This window comes from Abramis brama, assembly GCF_963993115.1.
Source record: "Abramis brama genome assembly, chromosome: 7".
In the NCBI taxonomy this organism is placed as follows: domain Eukaryota; kingdom Metazoa; phylum Chordata; class Actinopteri; order Cypriniformes; family Leuciscidae; genus Abramis; species Abramis brama.
The window spans coordinates 29,942,312-29,958,873 of NC_139969.1; the positions used below are offsets into that span (position 1 = coordinate 29,942,312).

General features: G+C 36.0%; 1 protein-coding gene across 3 annotated transcripts in view; it reads left to right on the forward strand.

The window, feature by feature from the left end:
• Nucleotides 1–3,060: 3,060 nt before the first annotated feature.
• The window catches only part of ripk2 (receptor-interacting serine-threonine kinase 2), a 34,767-nt gene continuing 21,265 nt past the window's right edge, over nucleotides 3,061–16,562 (forward strand). For 2 of the 3 annotated variants that reach the window (XM_084119709.1, XM_084119708.1), the window contains exons 1-6: nucleotides 3,061–3,674; nucleotides 6,736–6,889; nucleotides 7,033–7,188; nucleotides 8,253–8,410; nucleotides 12,840–12,889; nucleotides 15,793–15,954. In XM_084119709.1, coding sequence (XP_083975835.1) covers nucleotides 3,484–3,674; nucleotides 6,736–6,889; nucleotides 7,033–7,188; nucleotides 8,253–8,410; nucleotides 12,840–12,889; nucleotides 15,793–15,954 — 871 coding nt within the window. In that variant the 5' untranslated portion in view covers nucleotides 3,061–3,483. Of the gene's footprint in view, nucleotides 3,675–5,862; nucleotides 5,952–6,735; nucleotides 6,890–7,032; nucleotides 7,189–8,252; nucleotides 8,411–12,839; nucleotides 12,890–15,792; nucleotides 15,955–16,562 lie in introns of all 3 variants that reach the window. The other variant, XM_084119710.1, reaches the window with a different exon arrangement.

Below are 16,562 nucleotides of genomic sequence, written 5' to 3' on the forward strand. Positions count from 1 at the left end.
TTTTAACCCATTGTTTTTTAGAGTGTGTAAAAATCATTATCTAAGGGTCACGTTAATCCACGTAACGGAGAGCCGAAGCGCAACCAAAACAATGTTCTTCCACAAAATGCATGCAGTTTTGTTTTTTAACCGCTAGAGGGCCAAAAGTTACATAGTGCAGCTTTACCAACATGTTGTGGTAAAAGGTCCCCTAAATACCTTGTTAGAGTGTAAATGTATCTACTTTTGCACAATTTTTTGAGCATTGGTCTAAGAAAAACACTAATAAAGTATCAAAAGAACACTTTGTGACAGTTAGGTATTTTATTAATGTGGAATTAAATAGGCCTACCATATTTTTCCTCCCTGCAATGTAATGACTTTTGCACTAATTTCACCTGAAACGTACTTTTTCCCAAATGACTGTGTGTCTTTGTTTTACATTTTGCTGATGGAAAGTGAAAAAAAGTTAGGGGTGAAAAAAAAAGCCACAAAAACAGCATTCTCTAAGGCTGCTGTTATCCATCAGGATACACGAGAAATCCCACTGTGGCACTAGATGGCGCAATTAAGACTTGAGGTGGTTATTAAATTCACCAGCAGATGGTAGTAAGTTCTTTTTTTTTTTTTTAAATTGTATTCTCATATGTGTTTTATATAAATGTATTTCTATTCATATTAAGTCAAAATGTTGCCTAAACAAACGAGAAATGTAATTTTCATGCCCTTTTGCTTGAGAAGAAAAATTAAATTCATTTAGATTTTTTTTTATTTTTTTTTATCATGATATGTTGACCATTATGTATACATAATGTAAACATATGTAAACATATGTATACATGTCAGTGTAATACATGTCATATGTTTATAATTTTACATTATAAACATATGTATACATATAGTGTGATATGGATACAGCTGATGTAGTAATAGGGGTTTAATTTTTTCTGTGAATAGAAAGAATTTACAGCAACATCTGTATTTAGTTCTCAAAACAACATTTAGCAATAAACATGAAGTATAAAATGTCTCGATACATTTCAAATGTTACTTTGCGTACTTTCCCCAGTTATGCCCAGAAGTGAAGTATGTTGTTAGCCCTCTGTTTACTGCACTGATTCCCAACCACATGTGCTATTTATGCAGGTTACAGGGGCTTGGAAAGATTTCTATTTTGCTTTGATAAACCTGTAAAAAATTACCATAATTTACTTAATCTCATTGTTTTTTCCAGTTACTTTTTAATGAAAGAAAACAAAATAATGTGTGATTTGCATTAATATTATCATAGAATATGCTTGAATCTTGGTGAGTCTGCTTTTCAGAGGAAATAATGATTTAGGCAATAATGAATGATATTGCTAAATGATCGGCATGAAACAGAAATTGCGATGAAGAAATTGTGATTCTTTTTTTGTGATGTAAAACGGCTTCCTGGAGAACAAATGTAGGATGGGACTTGATTTTGTCCATGGGAAATTGATTGGATGGTTGTGGTTTGCTTTTGCTGTGATGTCATGTGATTGACAGGTTGCCCCGCCCTCACGCCAGTAAACACATCATCAGAGAAGAGAAGAGATGAACTGCAAGAGGGAGAAGTTATTTTGATTAAAGATTACAGGGGCACATGTTTAAAAAAAATTCTAATACACGGATATAACATTTATAATACAATGTAAATACTGCAATATTCCATTTAAAACAATAGTACATTTTGATTTCAGAATAAGAAATAATGCTCCTCAGGACACTTCCCCTATAGTGCCAAGAGCAAAACGCTTCAAGTTTCTAAGACAATCAGCTCCATCCTCTGCATGACAGTTTGTTATCATTAGGCTACTGAAACCCAGAACCACAGGCAATGATATATCTCAGGAGTGAATTTGTGTTTCATGTCAGCATACATTTCTTTAAAGTCACTCTCTCTTTTATTTAAACTGAATGCAGGGGCGTATTGTTTGTGAGGAAAAAAAACTCTTGGGAATTCCCTCCTTACATAATCATGGAATCACATATTAAAGGGTTAGTTCACCCAAAAATGAAAATTCTGTCAGTAATTACCCTCATGTTGTTCCAACCCCGTAAGAATTTCGTTCATCTTCGGAACACAAATGAAGATATTTTTGAGGGAATCTGAGAGCTGGCTCACTCCTTCAGGCTGCTAGGTAATCGATATCTGCCATCCCAGAAAAGTTAGTAAAGACATCGTTAAAATAGTCCAAGTGACTACAGTGGCTCAACCTTAAGTTTATCAAGCGACGAGAATATTTTTTGTGAGCAAAAAACAACAACAAAAATAACGACTTTATTCAACTATTCATTTTCTTCTGTGTGGGCCTCTGAGTGAGTTCACGTAGTGTAACAGCGCAGCGCTTCTGTGTTGTACGTCAGAATGTAGGCTCACTATTATCACACACATCACACACATGACCAGCGTCGGCCAATAGTGAGCCTACCTACTGACATATAACCCAGAAGCGCTGCACTGTTACACTACGTGAACTCACTCAGAGGCCCACACAGAAGAAAATGAATAGTTGAATACAATCTCTATTTTGGGGGGGTTTAGCCTACTATGGAAGACAATGGGTGCCGTCAACTGTCTAGTTACCAACGTTCTTTTAAAATATCTTATTTTGAGTTCAGCAGAAGAAAGAAACTCATACAGGTTTGGAACAAGATTGTGGTTGAGTTAATGACAACATTTTCATTTTTGGATTAACTATCCCTTTAATATAGCCTACACTTAAAATCTACAAAAACAAAACAAAAAAAATGATTAGGCTACTTCACGGCACACACTGTTCAGGTCTAGTGAATGTGTAAAAAAAAAAAAATTATATAATAATCAAATCCGATTAAATGTGAACCCTCTGACACCCGGAAGCTGTGATCGGCGTTGATTTTTTCCTTTTTCCCCACCTGTATTCCGAGAAGTCCCGCCCTCTTCGACAGGATTGGCTGTAAGCGATTTATACGACGTCTGCGATTGGACAGTCGATCTGTCATTCAGGTCAAGGGCGGGACTAGACGGGTGGTTAAAAAAAAAAAAAAAAAAAAAAAAACATACGTCGCGGTTTTGGTCCGACCCACTCATTATTCACACACCTTCGAAACATTTGACGAGCGCATTCCCACACTTTAACCTCGTTTCGTCACCGTTAAATCTCAAACTCCACTGATTCAAAGTGATTTTTTCTGTGGTTAATTTGCAGTTTGTTTATGGCGTGCGGGTGAAATGCGTTGTTTGGACTGGGGGCGTGTCTCCAAGCGCGAGCTGTAGGACTCATTTCTTCCCATCTTATTCAGTGACACTTTTAACAAGGATCTATAATAATTTAGTCAAGCAGATGCACCTATCTCTGGGTGATCTACTTAGCAGACTATCAGAACATGCGCGCTCTTTTCTCTCTCTGTGAGGGTTTTCAGCAGTAGCTGCGCGTTCTCGGTTCCCCTTTCTGTTGAAGCTGAACGGGCCCGTTTCATCTCACAATATCCTGAAACATGGAGCACGCCGGCTGCGTCAACATCTGCAGTCTCACCAGCACCTTACCGGTGATCCCGTATCGGAAACTAACGGACCTGCACTTCATCAGTAAAGGAGGCTTCGGGACGGTGTTCAGGGCGCTGCACAGCGACTGGCGCACCACCGTGGCCATCAAGTGCTTGAAACTGGATTCTCCAGTTGGTGAGAGGTGAGTTCAGTCAGTACACTTGTGTTGTGATCTGCTTTGTTACCTCAAATGCACTGTCCCTAAAACACTGTCAAAATCTGATTTTGTACTGATTGGGGCTTGTTCTGTGTGCCTGGATGGCTTCAGTCTGCTATAGGAACATTAAATGCTGGTTGTTGCAGGTGTTTAGGAAAGAAATGCTGTGCAAATCTGGTCACTGATCTAAACTATAAATTATAGTCTATAATGCAGAATTTACGAACATTGGTTAAGTATGCGGTCAGACAGCGTTGTTCTACAGGACTGTGTGTTCAAGAGTTTTTACAGGGTTGGAGAGTAACGTTAACGGAATACATGTAACGGCGTTACTTAAGATACTAAAATCTGTTGACTCTAATTCGTTACAGTTACGTCAAAAAAACAGTAATCAGATTACATTATGCTTGGATTACGTTATACTGAATACATTTTAATTAAGCAATTTGTAACCTAACTGTAATGGAATACATTTTTAAAGTAGCCTAACCCTCCCAACTCTGTGTGTGTGTGTTTGTTTGTTTATATATATATATATATATATATATATATATATATATATATATATATATATATATATATATATGAGTTTATACAGTACTGGTCAAAAGTTTGGAAATTACTATTTCATGTTTTTGAAAGAAGTCGCTTATGCTTATCAAGCCTTCATTTATTTGATCAAAAATACACTAATATTGTGAAATATTATTACAATTTAAAATAATGGTCTTGGCTTTAAATAAATATAATTTATTTCTGAAGCTGTACTTTCAGTATCATCATTACTCCAGTCTTCAGTGTCACATGATCCTTCAGAAATCATTCTAATATGCTGATTTATTATCAATGTTGGAAACAGTTGTGCTGCTTAATAAAAAAAAAAATAAAAAAAAAATATATATATATATATAACCTATTATACATTTTTATAGATTATTTGATGAATAAAAAGTTTTAAAAAGGAACTGTGTTTATTCAAAATAGAAATCTTTTGTAATAATATACTGTGCCATTCAAATGTTTAGGGTCAGTTTTTTTTTTCTTTTTTTTTTTTTCTTTTAAAATAAATTAATACTTTTGTTCAACAAGGATGTGTTAAATTTATATATAAAACAAGTGATAGTAAAGATTTATATTGTTAGAAAAGATTTCTATTTTGAATAAATGCTGTTCTTTTGAACTTTTTATTCATCAATGAATCCTGAAAAAAGTATCACGTTAAAAAATATAAGCAGCACAACAGTTTCCAACATTAATGATAAATCATTATATTAGAATGATTTCTGAAGGATCATGTGACACTGAAGACTGGAGTAATGGCTAATGAAAATTCAGCATTGCATCACAGAAATAAATTAAATTTTAAAGTATATTAAAATATATAACTGTTATTTTAAATTAATAAAATTTCACAATATTACTGTTTTTTTCCCCCCTGTTTTTTCATTATTATTTATTTTTATTAGTAAATGCGGCCTTGATGAGCATAGGAGACTTTCAAAACATTAAAAATAGTAATATTTCCAAACTTTTAACCGGTACTGTATTCATATTACATAGTATTCATTTTTGGTTCTTTGACCAGACTAGAAGGTCTTTTGGGACAAAAACCGACAAATTGTTTTGGGGTAATAAGCACTGAGTTACAGCTTGAATGTTTTTGTCCACAGGTCTGAGTTTATAAGATCATTTATCATGGAATGCGATTTCTTGGCCTGGATAAGTTGTTTAAAGAAATTAAATTCTGAAAACTTAAATGGAAATATTTAGCGTGAACAATTAAAGCAATAGTTCAATTAGAATTAAAGTTCTGCCATTCACTCAACCTCATGTTGTTTAAAACCTGTAGTTTTTTTCCCTTCTGTTGAACACAAAATGAGAAAAATAATTTACATGTCGTTCCAAAACCATAAGTGAAACCCAAACCTCCAAAACACTAATGAAGGCAATTTTGATGACATTTTAAAGTCAATTCCACCAACACTTTGACATTTCAAAAAGTTTATAAAGAGATTGTAAAAGTAATCTATATGGATTTAGCTATTAAATCCTATATTTTGAAGGGACTCGATCGCTTTATACGATTAACAGATTTAATTTAGGCTTCTATAAATACTGATCATCTCACACAAGCATGTTCATGTTCATCATTAAAGCGATCATGTCTCTTCAGAACACTTGGATTTAACAGCTTGATTCATATGGATTTCTTTTACGACCTTGAAGATTGAAGATGAACAAAAGTCTTGGAACTACATCATGGTGAGTAATTGATGAAAGAACTAACTTTTTAAGTTCATCTTTAAAAACATGAATAATTCAACAACACTATTAAACATCGTGTTGCCCTGGTCAAAAATGACCAGCCTTTTAAAAATGGCTTGTAAATCACTCTTATGCTATATATTCACCAAATATTGCTGAGATCAAAAGAAATAGAATTGAACATACATTTCTACTAATATAAGGAAAACAAGTTGACAAAAAGATTGAATCCAATATTTGGTGATTTTTCCCTGTGTGAGCGAAGTCAGTAAGTTTAGTCCAATTCGATAACATTAACATTTTTGTGAAAGAAAATCCTCTCCCTGTCAAAATGACCCGAACACAACATTGTAATCTTTAGCAAATTCCAGGAGTAATATCATTTTTCAATTTGTATTATAATGTTGGAATGCCTCAACTTACTTGTAGGTTTTTAAACGTTTGATTTTAGTTTGTAGTGTTTTATTTATCATTTGTTTAGACAAAATTCGGAACAGAATTTTAATATCATTCCTCCATAATATGAGAATAAATCATAAGCTTAGAAGTATCGCCTGACTTTTAGATCAAATTTAAGTTGGACCTGTAACAAAAAGTCAAGATTGTCAAAGTTTTCATTGAATAATCCATGGAACAATGAAAGTTATACAAGAACGAATCATGAATAATGGTTAAAAGTTGTGGAAACCCTGACACTCTTGAAATGATAATATTGTCTGGTGGTAGAGAAACTCTACAGCCCTTGTATAATCATTAAGCTTTTTTTTTTTTTTTTTTCCAGGGAAAGGAATTGTTTATTGAAGGAAGCTGAGGTGCTTCACAAAGCTCGATTTAACTACATCATCCAGATCTTTGGGGTGTGTAATGAGCCTGAGTTCTTCTGCATTGTGACGGAGTACATGACCAACGGTTCACTGGATGAGATCCTACATGAGGTACAACAGTACAAACAGCATTCCTGTACATGACGCGCTTTCCGTTTAGTCTAGTCATGTTTGAGTAATGCACAGTTTCACTTTCCCCTTTGTGGCACACTGGTTCTTGAAGTTCATTTCTGTGTTTTCTTATTGCGTTACAGAAAGACATGTACCCAATGGTGGCCTGGCCATTGAGGCTTCGTATTCTTTATGAGATCGCTCTAGGGGTCAACTTCCTCCACAATATGACACCACCCCTTCTGCACCATGATCTCAAAACTCAGAACATCCTGATGGATGGGGAGTACCATGCTAAGGTTTGTGCGTTCAGACAATTGGATTCGAGATTTGTTCAAGATGTTTCCACACCTGCCCCCCCCCCCCCCCCATTCAGATTTTTGTCCTGCTTGCACTTCCTGAGCTATTTTTAACGTCAAGGTGATCGTTGACTGTTGATCTTTTTGCACGTAGCCCTTATTGGAATGCGAGTCATTGTTAAAATATGCTGAAATCCATATTTTTCTGAATGTTATCAGTGTCTGTATCTTGTTTAACCTTCTCATTTACATCATCATCTTTTTTTTATTCTTTTTTTTTTTTTTTTTTTTAAGTTTCATATTTCTTCCCCAGTTTTAGTCTTACTACTACCCTTCTGAACGCAATTAGCGAATACTTGTACCTTGGAAATCAGCTATGACCTATTAACATGTATTTTATGTAGATTTGAAAAATGCCTTAATTCCTTATTTGTGCTTTGGGGAATCCATAACTTTTATACAAATTTAAAGTGATCGTACAACCAAAAATGTACTCATAATTTACTCGCTCTCATATAACATCAAACTTGTGTGACTTTCTTCAGTGGAACATGGAAGGAAATATTTTGAATAATGTGCTGGTCACTCTTTTACTTGACACTGGCACGTCAAAAATGACACCAAAACACCATAAAATTATCATGAAAGTGCTCTGTATGTTTTGTGTACTATGTTAAGACTTAACTAAAGTTAAGACTAAAGGCATATAATAGCTTTTCATTCAAAAGTTTTAGTAATTATTCACATCCAGCTGTTAAAAGTCCCAGTTTCTTTTCATTGTAACTGGAAAATGGAAAAGAAATGCCAGTAAGTTTGTAAAAAAAACAAGATGAATGTAGCACAATGGTGCTTTTTTTGTTGTGATTTTGGAGCTTGACCGACACAAGTCCTACCCTGGTCTTTCAATATCTAGAGTGGCCATTGAAAAACTCATTTTGGTTCATTTAAGTCAACCATTAGTCAGTATAAATGTAGAAAATATTTTGTTTAAGTATATTTTGTTGTAACTTCACAGTGAACTTTCTGATCTGAAGTGTGTCTTGTATGTCTGTGTTTGTGGATAGATAGCAGATTTTGGCTTGTCTAAATGGCGTCAGCTCTCAATCACTAAAGGGTCCGGCTCCAAACCTGCCGAAATGGGAGGCACGGTCATCTATATGCCACCTGAGGAGTACGAACCTTCCAAGAACCGCAGAACGGATGTCAAATATGACGCGTACAGGTCAGTTTCTGTAGATTCTATAAAGCTTCCAGTTTTGCCTGGATGAGTGAACTTCCTCCTGAGTTTCAACTATAGGATTTTTAACTACTGCTCTCTCAGTTCCCATATTTTTGGGGCAGCCCTTTTAGACGTTCAGCTGTTCTTGGTGCACCTTGGCACCAGTCTGTTGTTGACTCAGCAAAATTCCTGTCAGATTAGGGACATGTTCTCACCCTCAATCTTCAGTCTCTATGGTGAGCCTGGAAATGTTAGGGAATTTTAAAATGGTGATTTCCCAACTTATGTTACTTTGTTTTGTGTTTGTTAAATAATAATAATTAAAAAAAAGGTGATTTCCAGGCCTGGAAAAGTCAATAAAACAGCTGAAAGGGTCATGAAACCCTAAAACACATTTTTTTGAGATGTTAACAGATATGCACTGGTGGCACATCACTGAAAACAAAGCACTCATTGTTTATTATTAAGGGGGAAGTTTTTTTTACATTTATTTTTAATCTTTCATAGCCACTTCTGCTTTTAGAGCACTAACACCGCACACGGATGAGGTGCAGCAGTGCATCGATTGTTTCCACACCAAGTCTATATTTTTGTCGTGCTACACGTGCAGAATTAAGTAGTGGTAGTGGTCGACCAATATATCGGCCAGTATTTTAAATATCGATATTGGCTTATAAGTTTATCTGTTTGTTTAGACGCAGGATTTTTATTTTGACGACTGAGAACGCCAGTGTTGAGCGCACATCGCTCCCATTCTCATTAGTCTTCATTAGTTTACGGTCTCTTTTTAACAGTTCTCTCTAACACATTATTACATAGATCCCCCTGTAGTCAATAATTTGTCATTAGTCATAAAGGCCCCCTGTAGTCAATAATTGTATCCCTTAAAACTCATCTTTGATCACCAAAATAACAAATTTAAACTTTTTTTCCTTTTTTTCCTTAAAATAGCTTGAATGTAACTCTACACCCTTGCCTCAATTAGTATACGCGGTTCTATGAATATGCAAATTAGCCCCGCCTCCACTCACTCACACCAGCTCAAAGATCCACTCGTTGACGATCACACGTTGACCTGATTGGTTACAAGGTAGTTTGTAACGTCAGAAACACCAACGATTTCAAACTGCGTTTTTGAGACTGTCTTTGGTTCACTGCAGTTTTAAAGAGAAAATATTCAGCAATGGTGTTGACTTATGAATTTGCATATTAAAAACACCTATGGAAGCTTGTTTCCACCACAGAATAAAACATTTTAAAAGATAATTGTGACTTCTCAGAATTGCGAGATATAAACTCACAATTGTGAGAAATAAACCCGCAATTCTGACTTTATAACAAGCAAAAGTTTATATCTCGCAATTCTGACGTGAGATATAAACTTGCTATTGCGTATAAGTCCAATTCTAAGGAAAAGTTTATGTTTCACAATTCTGACTTTATAACTCGCTATTGCGACTTTATGTCATGCAATTGTGAGAAAAAAAGCAATTACCTTTTTATTTTTTATACTGTGGCGGAAACAAGCTTTCATAGAGACATATAAACAACATTAAAAGCTGTATTTTCACCACAGGGGGACTTTAAATGAAAAAGTATTGTAACGTTTCTCTAATATATTATTAGTAATAAAAAGGCAAACACAGCATTAAACAAATATGCATTTATATAATTTAAACAAGTCTTTGAATATCTAATAAAACATTTAATTTCCAAACCTTTCAGATGTTGTCAAATCCAGCTCTGAGATCTTCTAAAGTATTTGTAGCCTGCATGAACGCGTGCTACTCTGTGTGTAACGGTCGGTCTGTGTGAATTGAAGTGCTGACAGGAGGAGAGTTGGGCTTCACCGAAGACGCACGATCGACAAAAATTTAAACCCTTGATTTTACACTATGCTGCACTATTCAGTTGCCCACTATTGTCATGTTCAAGGCAAGCCATTTTTGCTGTGTGCTGTATTTAAAATTAGTGTTATCTTGTCTTTATTTGAAAATATTTGATTCCCAGTGCATTTGGGTTTGAAATCAAAATAATTAGAAATAATAGTTAAAGGTGCTGTAAGCGATCTCGGTTGGCGTAACCTCTTGTTGATGTTTGAATTATTATCAAACAAAACGGAGGCTAGCTAGACCCTCCCTCCTCCTCATCCGCGCACTAACCCCCGAACCCCACCCCCACATCATTCTTGTCGGTTATTGGCTGGAACAGTTTGTTATGTTTCGTGCTGGGTCGCTCTGTTTGTTGCTCAGTTTGTTTTTGCTGCAGTTTGTGGAGCGTGGGCTGTCTGCAGAGACCGTGTTTTTTTACAGTGTGTTCAGGGGACAGGCAGCTAGCGGATAGTGAGGAGATGTTTGCGGTATGTGAAAAAAAATGTTTTGGCCTAAAAAACGCGTGAGATCGCTTATAGCACCTTTAACCCTTGTATGGTGTTCGGGTCTGTTGGACCCGTTTTCATTTTTTATCAAAAGAAAAATGATACAATTAATTATTATTTTTTCAAACTGAGACTCATTGGCCTTGGCTCATTTTCTGTGAGGAATATATATCAGAACACATTTTCAATGAAAACACACTGTACACCCCCCCCTACACATTTATATTATACACAGGATGTTCGGGTCCACTGGACCCGGGGCTAATAAAAGTGTGGAAATTGTAGGTCCTGTGTACCTTTACTCTGTCCTCCTCCTGTCAGGGCCTGCTGTTAGTGTGTGTATGCTCTTGTATATGGTTTATGAGGACACAAATGTGTATAATGACATGGGTATTACAACGTAAACATGGTTTATGACGACATCTCATACTAAAACATACTAAATGGTGTTTTTTGAAATTCAAAAAATGCCCAAAGTTTTCTGTGATTGGTAGATTTAGGGGTAGGGTTAGTGTAGGGGGATAGATTATACAGTTTGTACATTAGAAAAACCATTATGCCTATGGAGAGTGACCATACACCACATATCCAAGTGAGTGTGTGTGTGTGTGTGTATGTGTGTGCATGAGTGTGTGTGTGCGTGTGCGTGTGAGAGAGAGATTGTGTGTAAGTGTGAAAGAGTGCAAGAGTGAGTTTTGTGTTTCTACTCCTGCCATTCCCACACGAGGTTGCAATTCTTAAATGTGATATAACAAAGGTAAAGAGAAAATATTAACCATATATGCTGTTTATATTGCTTGTAATTGGGATGAAGTAAACTAAACATCTGTTGAGTATTTTAACATAACATTTTTGATTTTGTTGAATTAAAAACCCAAAAATGCAGCGGGTCCACCAGACCCACGAACACTGGCTGAGTAACAAAAATATGAACACCACACAAGGGTTAATATTATTTTTGGTATAAAGCCGCTGATCATATTATGTAAAAGAAAGTATAATGAGGCCATGCAGCCTCTGCACTGCATACATTCTGCAAACAGATCAAGTGTGAAACGGGTGATATCTGAACCTATATCTATAATCAGATATAGAAAACAATGATGCAAATCGAAAATTCAAAGAATAATGAAAAAAAAAAAAGTAACAATGCCTTTATTCTTTCTGTGATAAACTAATGTGTATGTGTGTCTTTTTTGTTTTTTGGAGAATGTTGAAAATATTATTCGTTTTTTTATTTTTCATATAGACCAATAGCAAAGTTAGAAAAATGGAAAGTTAGAAAAATGTTTATTTCTAAGGATGATCAAAACATATTTAATTTGTTCATAAGTTGTTAGTAGTCTCAAATGATGAGATTCTTTGTAGTAGGGTTACATTTTTAAAATGCATCAAAGTGCCCCAAAATCTGTTATTTGTCAGGGTTTTTTCTCCAGTCACATTTTAATATTCATTCCACACAGGTTGTTTTCTCTCATTTATACTCCCACTTTTCCACAGTTTTACACTCCCATTTCTTGAGTCTTCTTTAAATCTGAGGCATGAACAGCCAGTGTTAAAACAGGGGGGTTTCATGACACTTTTTCTAGTTATCTCTAAAATATTTTATTGGCTAGAAATCTATAAAACTATCCAAGTCACAAATGAATGGGAAAAAAAGAAGAAAATGTATTGGTCATCAGATATGCAACCCAGTATTTTTGAGTGGGAGAGAGGAATGTAGCAGCCAGTGTAGGATATTGGAATTAATTCCAAGTTTTGGAAATTAATCATAAGCCAGTTTCTGGATTCACTCATAGTTCACCAAAAACTACTTCCAAAAGAGGCCTTTATTTTATTCATCTACTGTGCTGGTCAAAAAAAAGGAAGTGATTTAGGAGCTAAATGTCAACCTGCCAACAGGCCTGAGGTTTTGTGATTAGTCATAGGGCATGTTGAAATCCCTGGGCTGATTGGACAGGGTTTTATATCCAAAGGGGATTGCCAGATGTGGTTTAGAGACTGCATGGCAACAGTGAAACCATTCACTCATCTGTTCTGTGCTTCCTCTTTTAGTTACGCCATCATCATGTGGGAAGTGCTTTCGAGACGGATACCATTTGAAGGTAGGGTACGTTGGCTGATAGAGAAGTGGACCAGTGAAGTCCATGACAGGCTTTGTTAGGCTAAATTTCCCACACTTGAATGTGGCCTTAATCTGTTTTTTTGTTGTCTTTTGAACATCACCAAAATAACAACGGAATCATTCTTTTTCATCATATCTTTTAAACAAATCTAGTTTTCTAATTTTTCAAAACCATTCACAATTCTGATTGAATTGGTTTTAGTGGTTCTTGGGTTAACAAGGAGTCAGCCTGAGTGTTTCTTAATAAAGCACACTGGAAACTTGATCGTATGATATTTTTATCAACAGTCACATGAAAAAGAGTTTATTTTAATAACAATAATTTATTAAAACTTCAGCCTAGAGATGTAGGCTAATTTTAGATTTGTTTATTAATGCAAATAATATTTGAGTTTGACATGACATTGTTATTTTGAGTGAATCTATTGATTTTTTTCTTTGTGTGCTTAAGACAACAAAACATAAGTCACTTTTCCACCGTCTGGCTGAAAGGATCTAAGAACGAATCCAGTTATGTTTCCACTTGAGCCTGGTACGGCACGGCACTGGTACGGCACAACCCGTTCTCGGCAGGCTAACCGTGCTGGGAGAATGCCTGAAGTGACGTCGCCACTCAGGATTGGTCACTTTTCTGTTGCCTGGCTGCCAGTTTCTCTGCAGCTGGTGAAGCATGATATTTGAGCGACGTAAACACAAATGAATGATAAAATGAAAAGATTTTATATTCCACATTGGAAAATTAAACCATATCCATATCGTATCGGCACAGAATGGAACGGTTATGCAAAGAGAGCGGTTTGGTCCGACGGTGGAAAAGCGCTATATATTACATCATTTGTGTATCACTGTGTGTGTGGTTTTGGTACAGAACTGTAATGTGGAGCTCTGAATGTGAATACTAATATATATATATCTCTATCACACTAATATACCATAAACGCTAATCTCAATTAGAGTGGAAGCAACAAACAAATTAGAACTGGAGCACATGAGACTGCAATAACCACCCTAATTAACTTAGTAATTAGTAAAAGTGCATAATAAACAGCACCATGTGTTTACATATGGTTTTATTAGATCATTTGAAAGGCTGTATTATGGCACACTTAAACGACTCTCTATACCGCCTCTGATAATGAATATGTCAATCAGACTGCTTAACCTGTCAGACTAATAACTGTCATTGCTAGTGGGCTTGTAGACTTATTTAAACTCTTGATTCGCCATTGAATTCATGCATAAAATAGACATTTCTGTGATTGGTTGTAATGCCATGTTCACACAGGAGGAGAATACGGTTGTCAGTTCTGTATTTGAGTCTTAAATATGGTTACGTTCACCCATATGTCCCAACATTGCAAAGAACCAACAGGAAAAGAAATGTGTGCCTGTACTAGCAACATACTTGTAGTAAATTAATACAAACTTCAGCATATTCTGAATCTCTAACATAAAATAATAGACTTCTATCCAACATCCTCTTGTTATGTGCAGTGAGCAATATAAACCTTCAGACAAAAAAAAAAAAAAATTTGTTTTAGCAAAATCACAAACTGCTTTCATACAAAAAAATATAGAATGATGTACCAGCAGCTCTCATACAAAAATAATGCTTGTGGACTTGCGCATATTCTGAATAATTAGTAACATACAAAGCTGCTCTTATACACATAAATAATAAAGAGTTTAAGACTTATGACTTGAAATTGTTACTGTATACCACAATCAAAAACAGCTTATACAAAAAATGTAAATGAACATCTGCAGAGAGCACAGTCAAAATGTAACTCTTTGTGACAGGCATCGCACCGATACACACTGTGACTGTGGAGGGCAGATCAGTAAACCTACATGTAACAGATCGGTTTACAGCATATTGATGTGAAAACTAAACAATACAGAAAGCAGCTCTCATATAAAATACAAAATAGTCCACAATGAAATTATGCCAATTTTCCATACGTTAGCTTTTTTAACAAAGAGTTCGGATTTCGGGCTCAGCCATCATGCGTCCCTGTGATTGCGCGCCACAGACTGTCCGGGCACTGCACGTCCGCTCTTCACAGTTCCACCTGTGTGAATGTTATGTATTTGGCAACAGTTCTTCTAACCCTCTTCGATGGAGTGTAGCTTTTAATTTCTTAAACAACCATGTAGTAAGACACATCATGGCCATATTGCAGGATCACAATGTCAAGATTCTTCAGGCTCAAATTGTGAAAGAATGGTTGGGAAGGAGCACGAAGAATCATTTTCACACATGAATTGGCATCTGAGTCCAGACCTTAAATTCATTGAAAGTTTTTGGGATGTGCTGGAGGAGACTTTACAGAGTGCTGGACTCTTGCATTGTCAATACAAGATCTTGACCAAAAACGTATGCACCTCTTGATGGAAATAAATGTTGGGATGATATTTCCATCAAGAGGTTTATACATTTTTGGCAATTTGAGCCTGAAGAATCTTGACATTGTGATCCTGGAATATGGCCAGGATGTGTCTTCCTACATGGTTGTTTAAGAAATGAAAAGCTACACACTCCATTAATTAGGCTTAGAAGAACTATTGCCAAACATATAACATGCTAGAAAAATAATATTCACTGCAATAATGATCCAATCGTAGACACTTAAGCATTTGCCTATTTAAATCCAAACAGCGACTTTTTTTTTGGGCCGGGCAGTGTATAATAGTATCACATTCAGAATTGTGCAGCTCTACTCAGTACTAAGCAGATTATGCTGTGTCATGTTTTTGTTGCAAAATCATGACACAGAGTTCCCCTCACGATCACTTCCTTCTCCATTTCATAAACTGCAGCAGTCATCTATCCAGGCAACATTCAACATTCTGACACTGTCCTTTTGTTCACTCTGTGAGCAGACGCCACCAATCCCATGCAGATCATGTTCAGCGTCCTCCGAGGATCTCGGCCCGACACAGGCCTGGACAGTCTGCCAGCGGACATTCCCAGTCGAGAGACCCTCATTAACCTCATGACCTGCGGCTGGACCGCCAACCCAGATGAACGCCCCTCCTTTCTCAGTGAGTGTCCCACCTTTGACCTTTCCCCTGCTTTTCACAATCCCTGTTTAACTCATGCTGTCACAATCCAGTAGGGTGACCTGTTCTTGTGGTTTGTAAAATATTTTAAATGTCGAACCACAAATCTGTAATTGGTCTTTACTGGCAATTTTGTCAGCTCATGATAAAATTTGGAGTTAGTCAAGTAAAATGTTGAGTCATTACAGTTGTTCAGTTTTCTTCTGACGATTTCTCTTTTGCAAACTCTGCTACTGATCAGGGGAATGAGGAAATGACTCTGACAGACAGAGAGAGCAGTGGGGTCATCTTCATGTCATATATTCAGATAGAATGATCAGTTAACCAGATATGGTTTAACAAAATGGTAATTACATCACACAATGTGAAGGTCTAATATCTAGATTTAGGCATTGATGTTTAACATGCCCCATTAACAATAGACATTTTACTTTCTGGTAAACTCTAGGCAATGTTGAGTAAGAGCTTTTGACGTTGACCTGAGTTCGTTTGAGTTCAATATTTTTGGTGTGAAAGTGGTTTTACAAACTCTTAAACATGTGTAGGGCCCTATGAAATCTGTTTTTTTTCTTCCTAAATTCATTCATTCA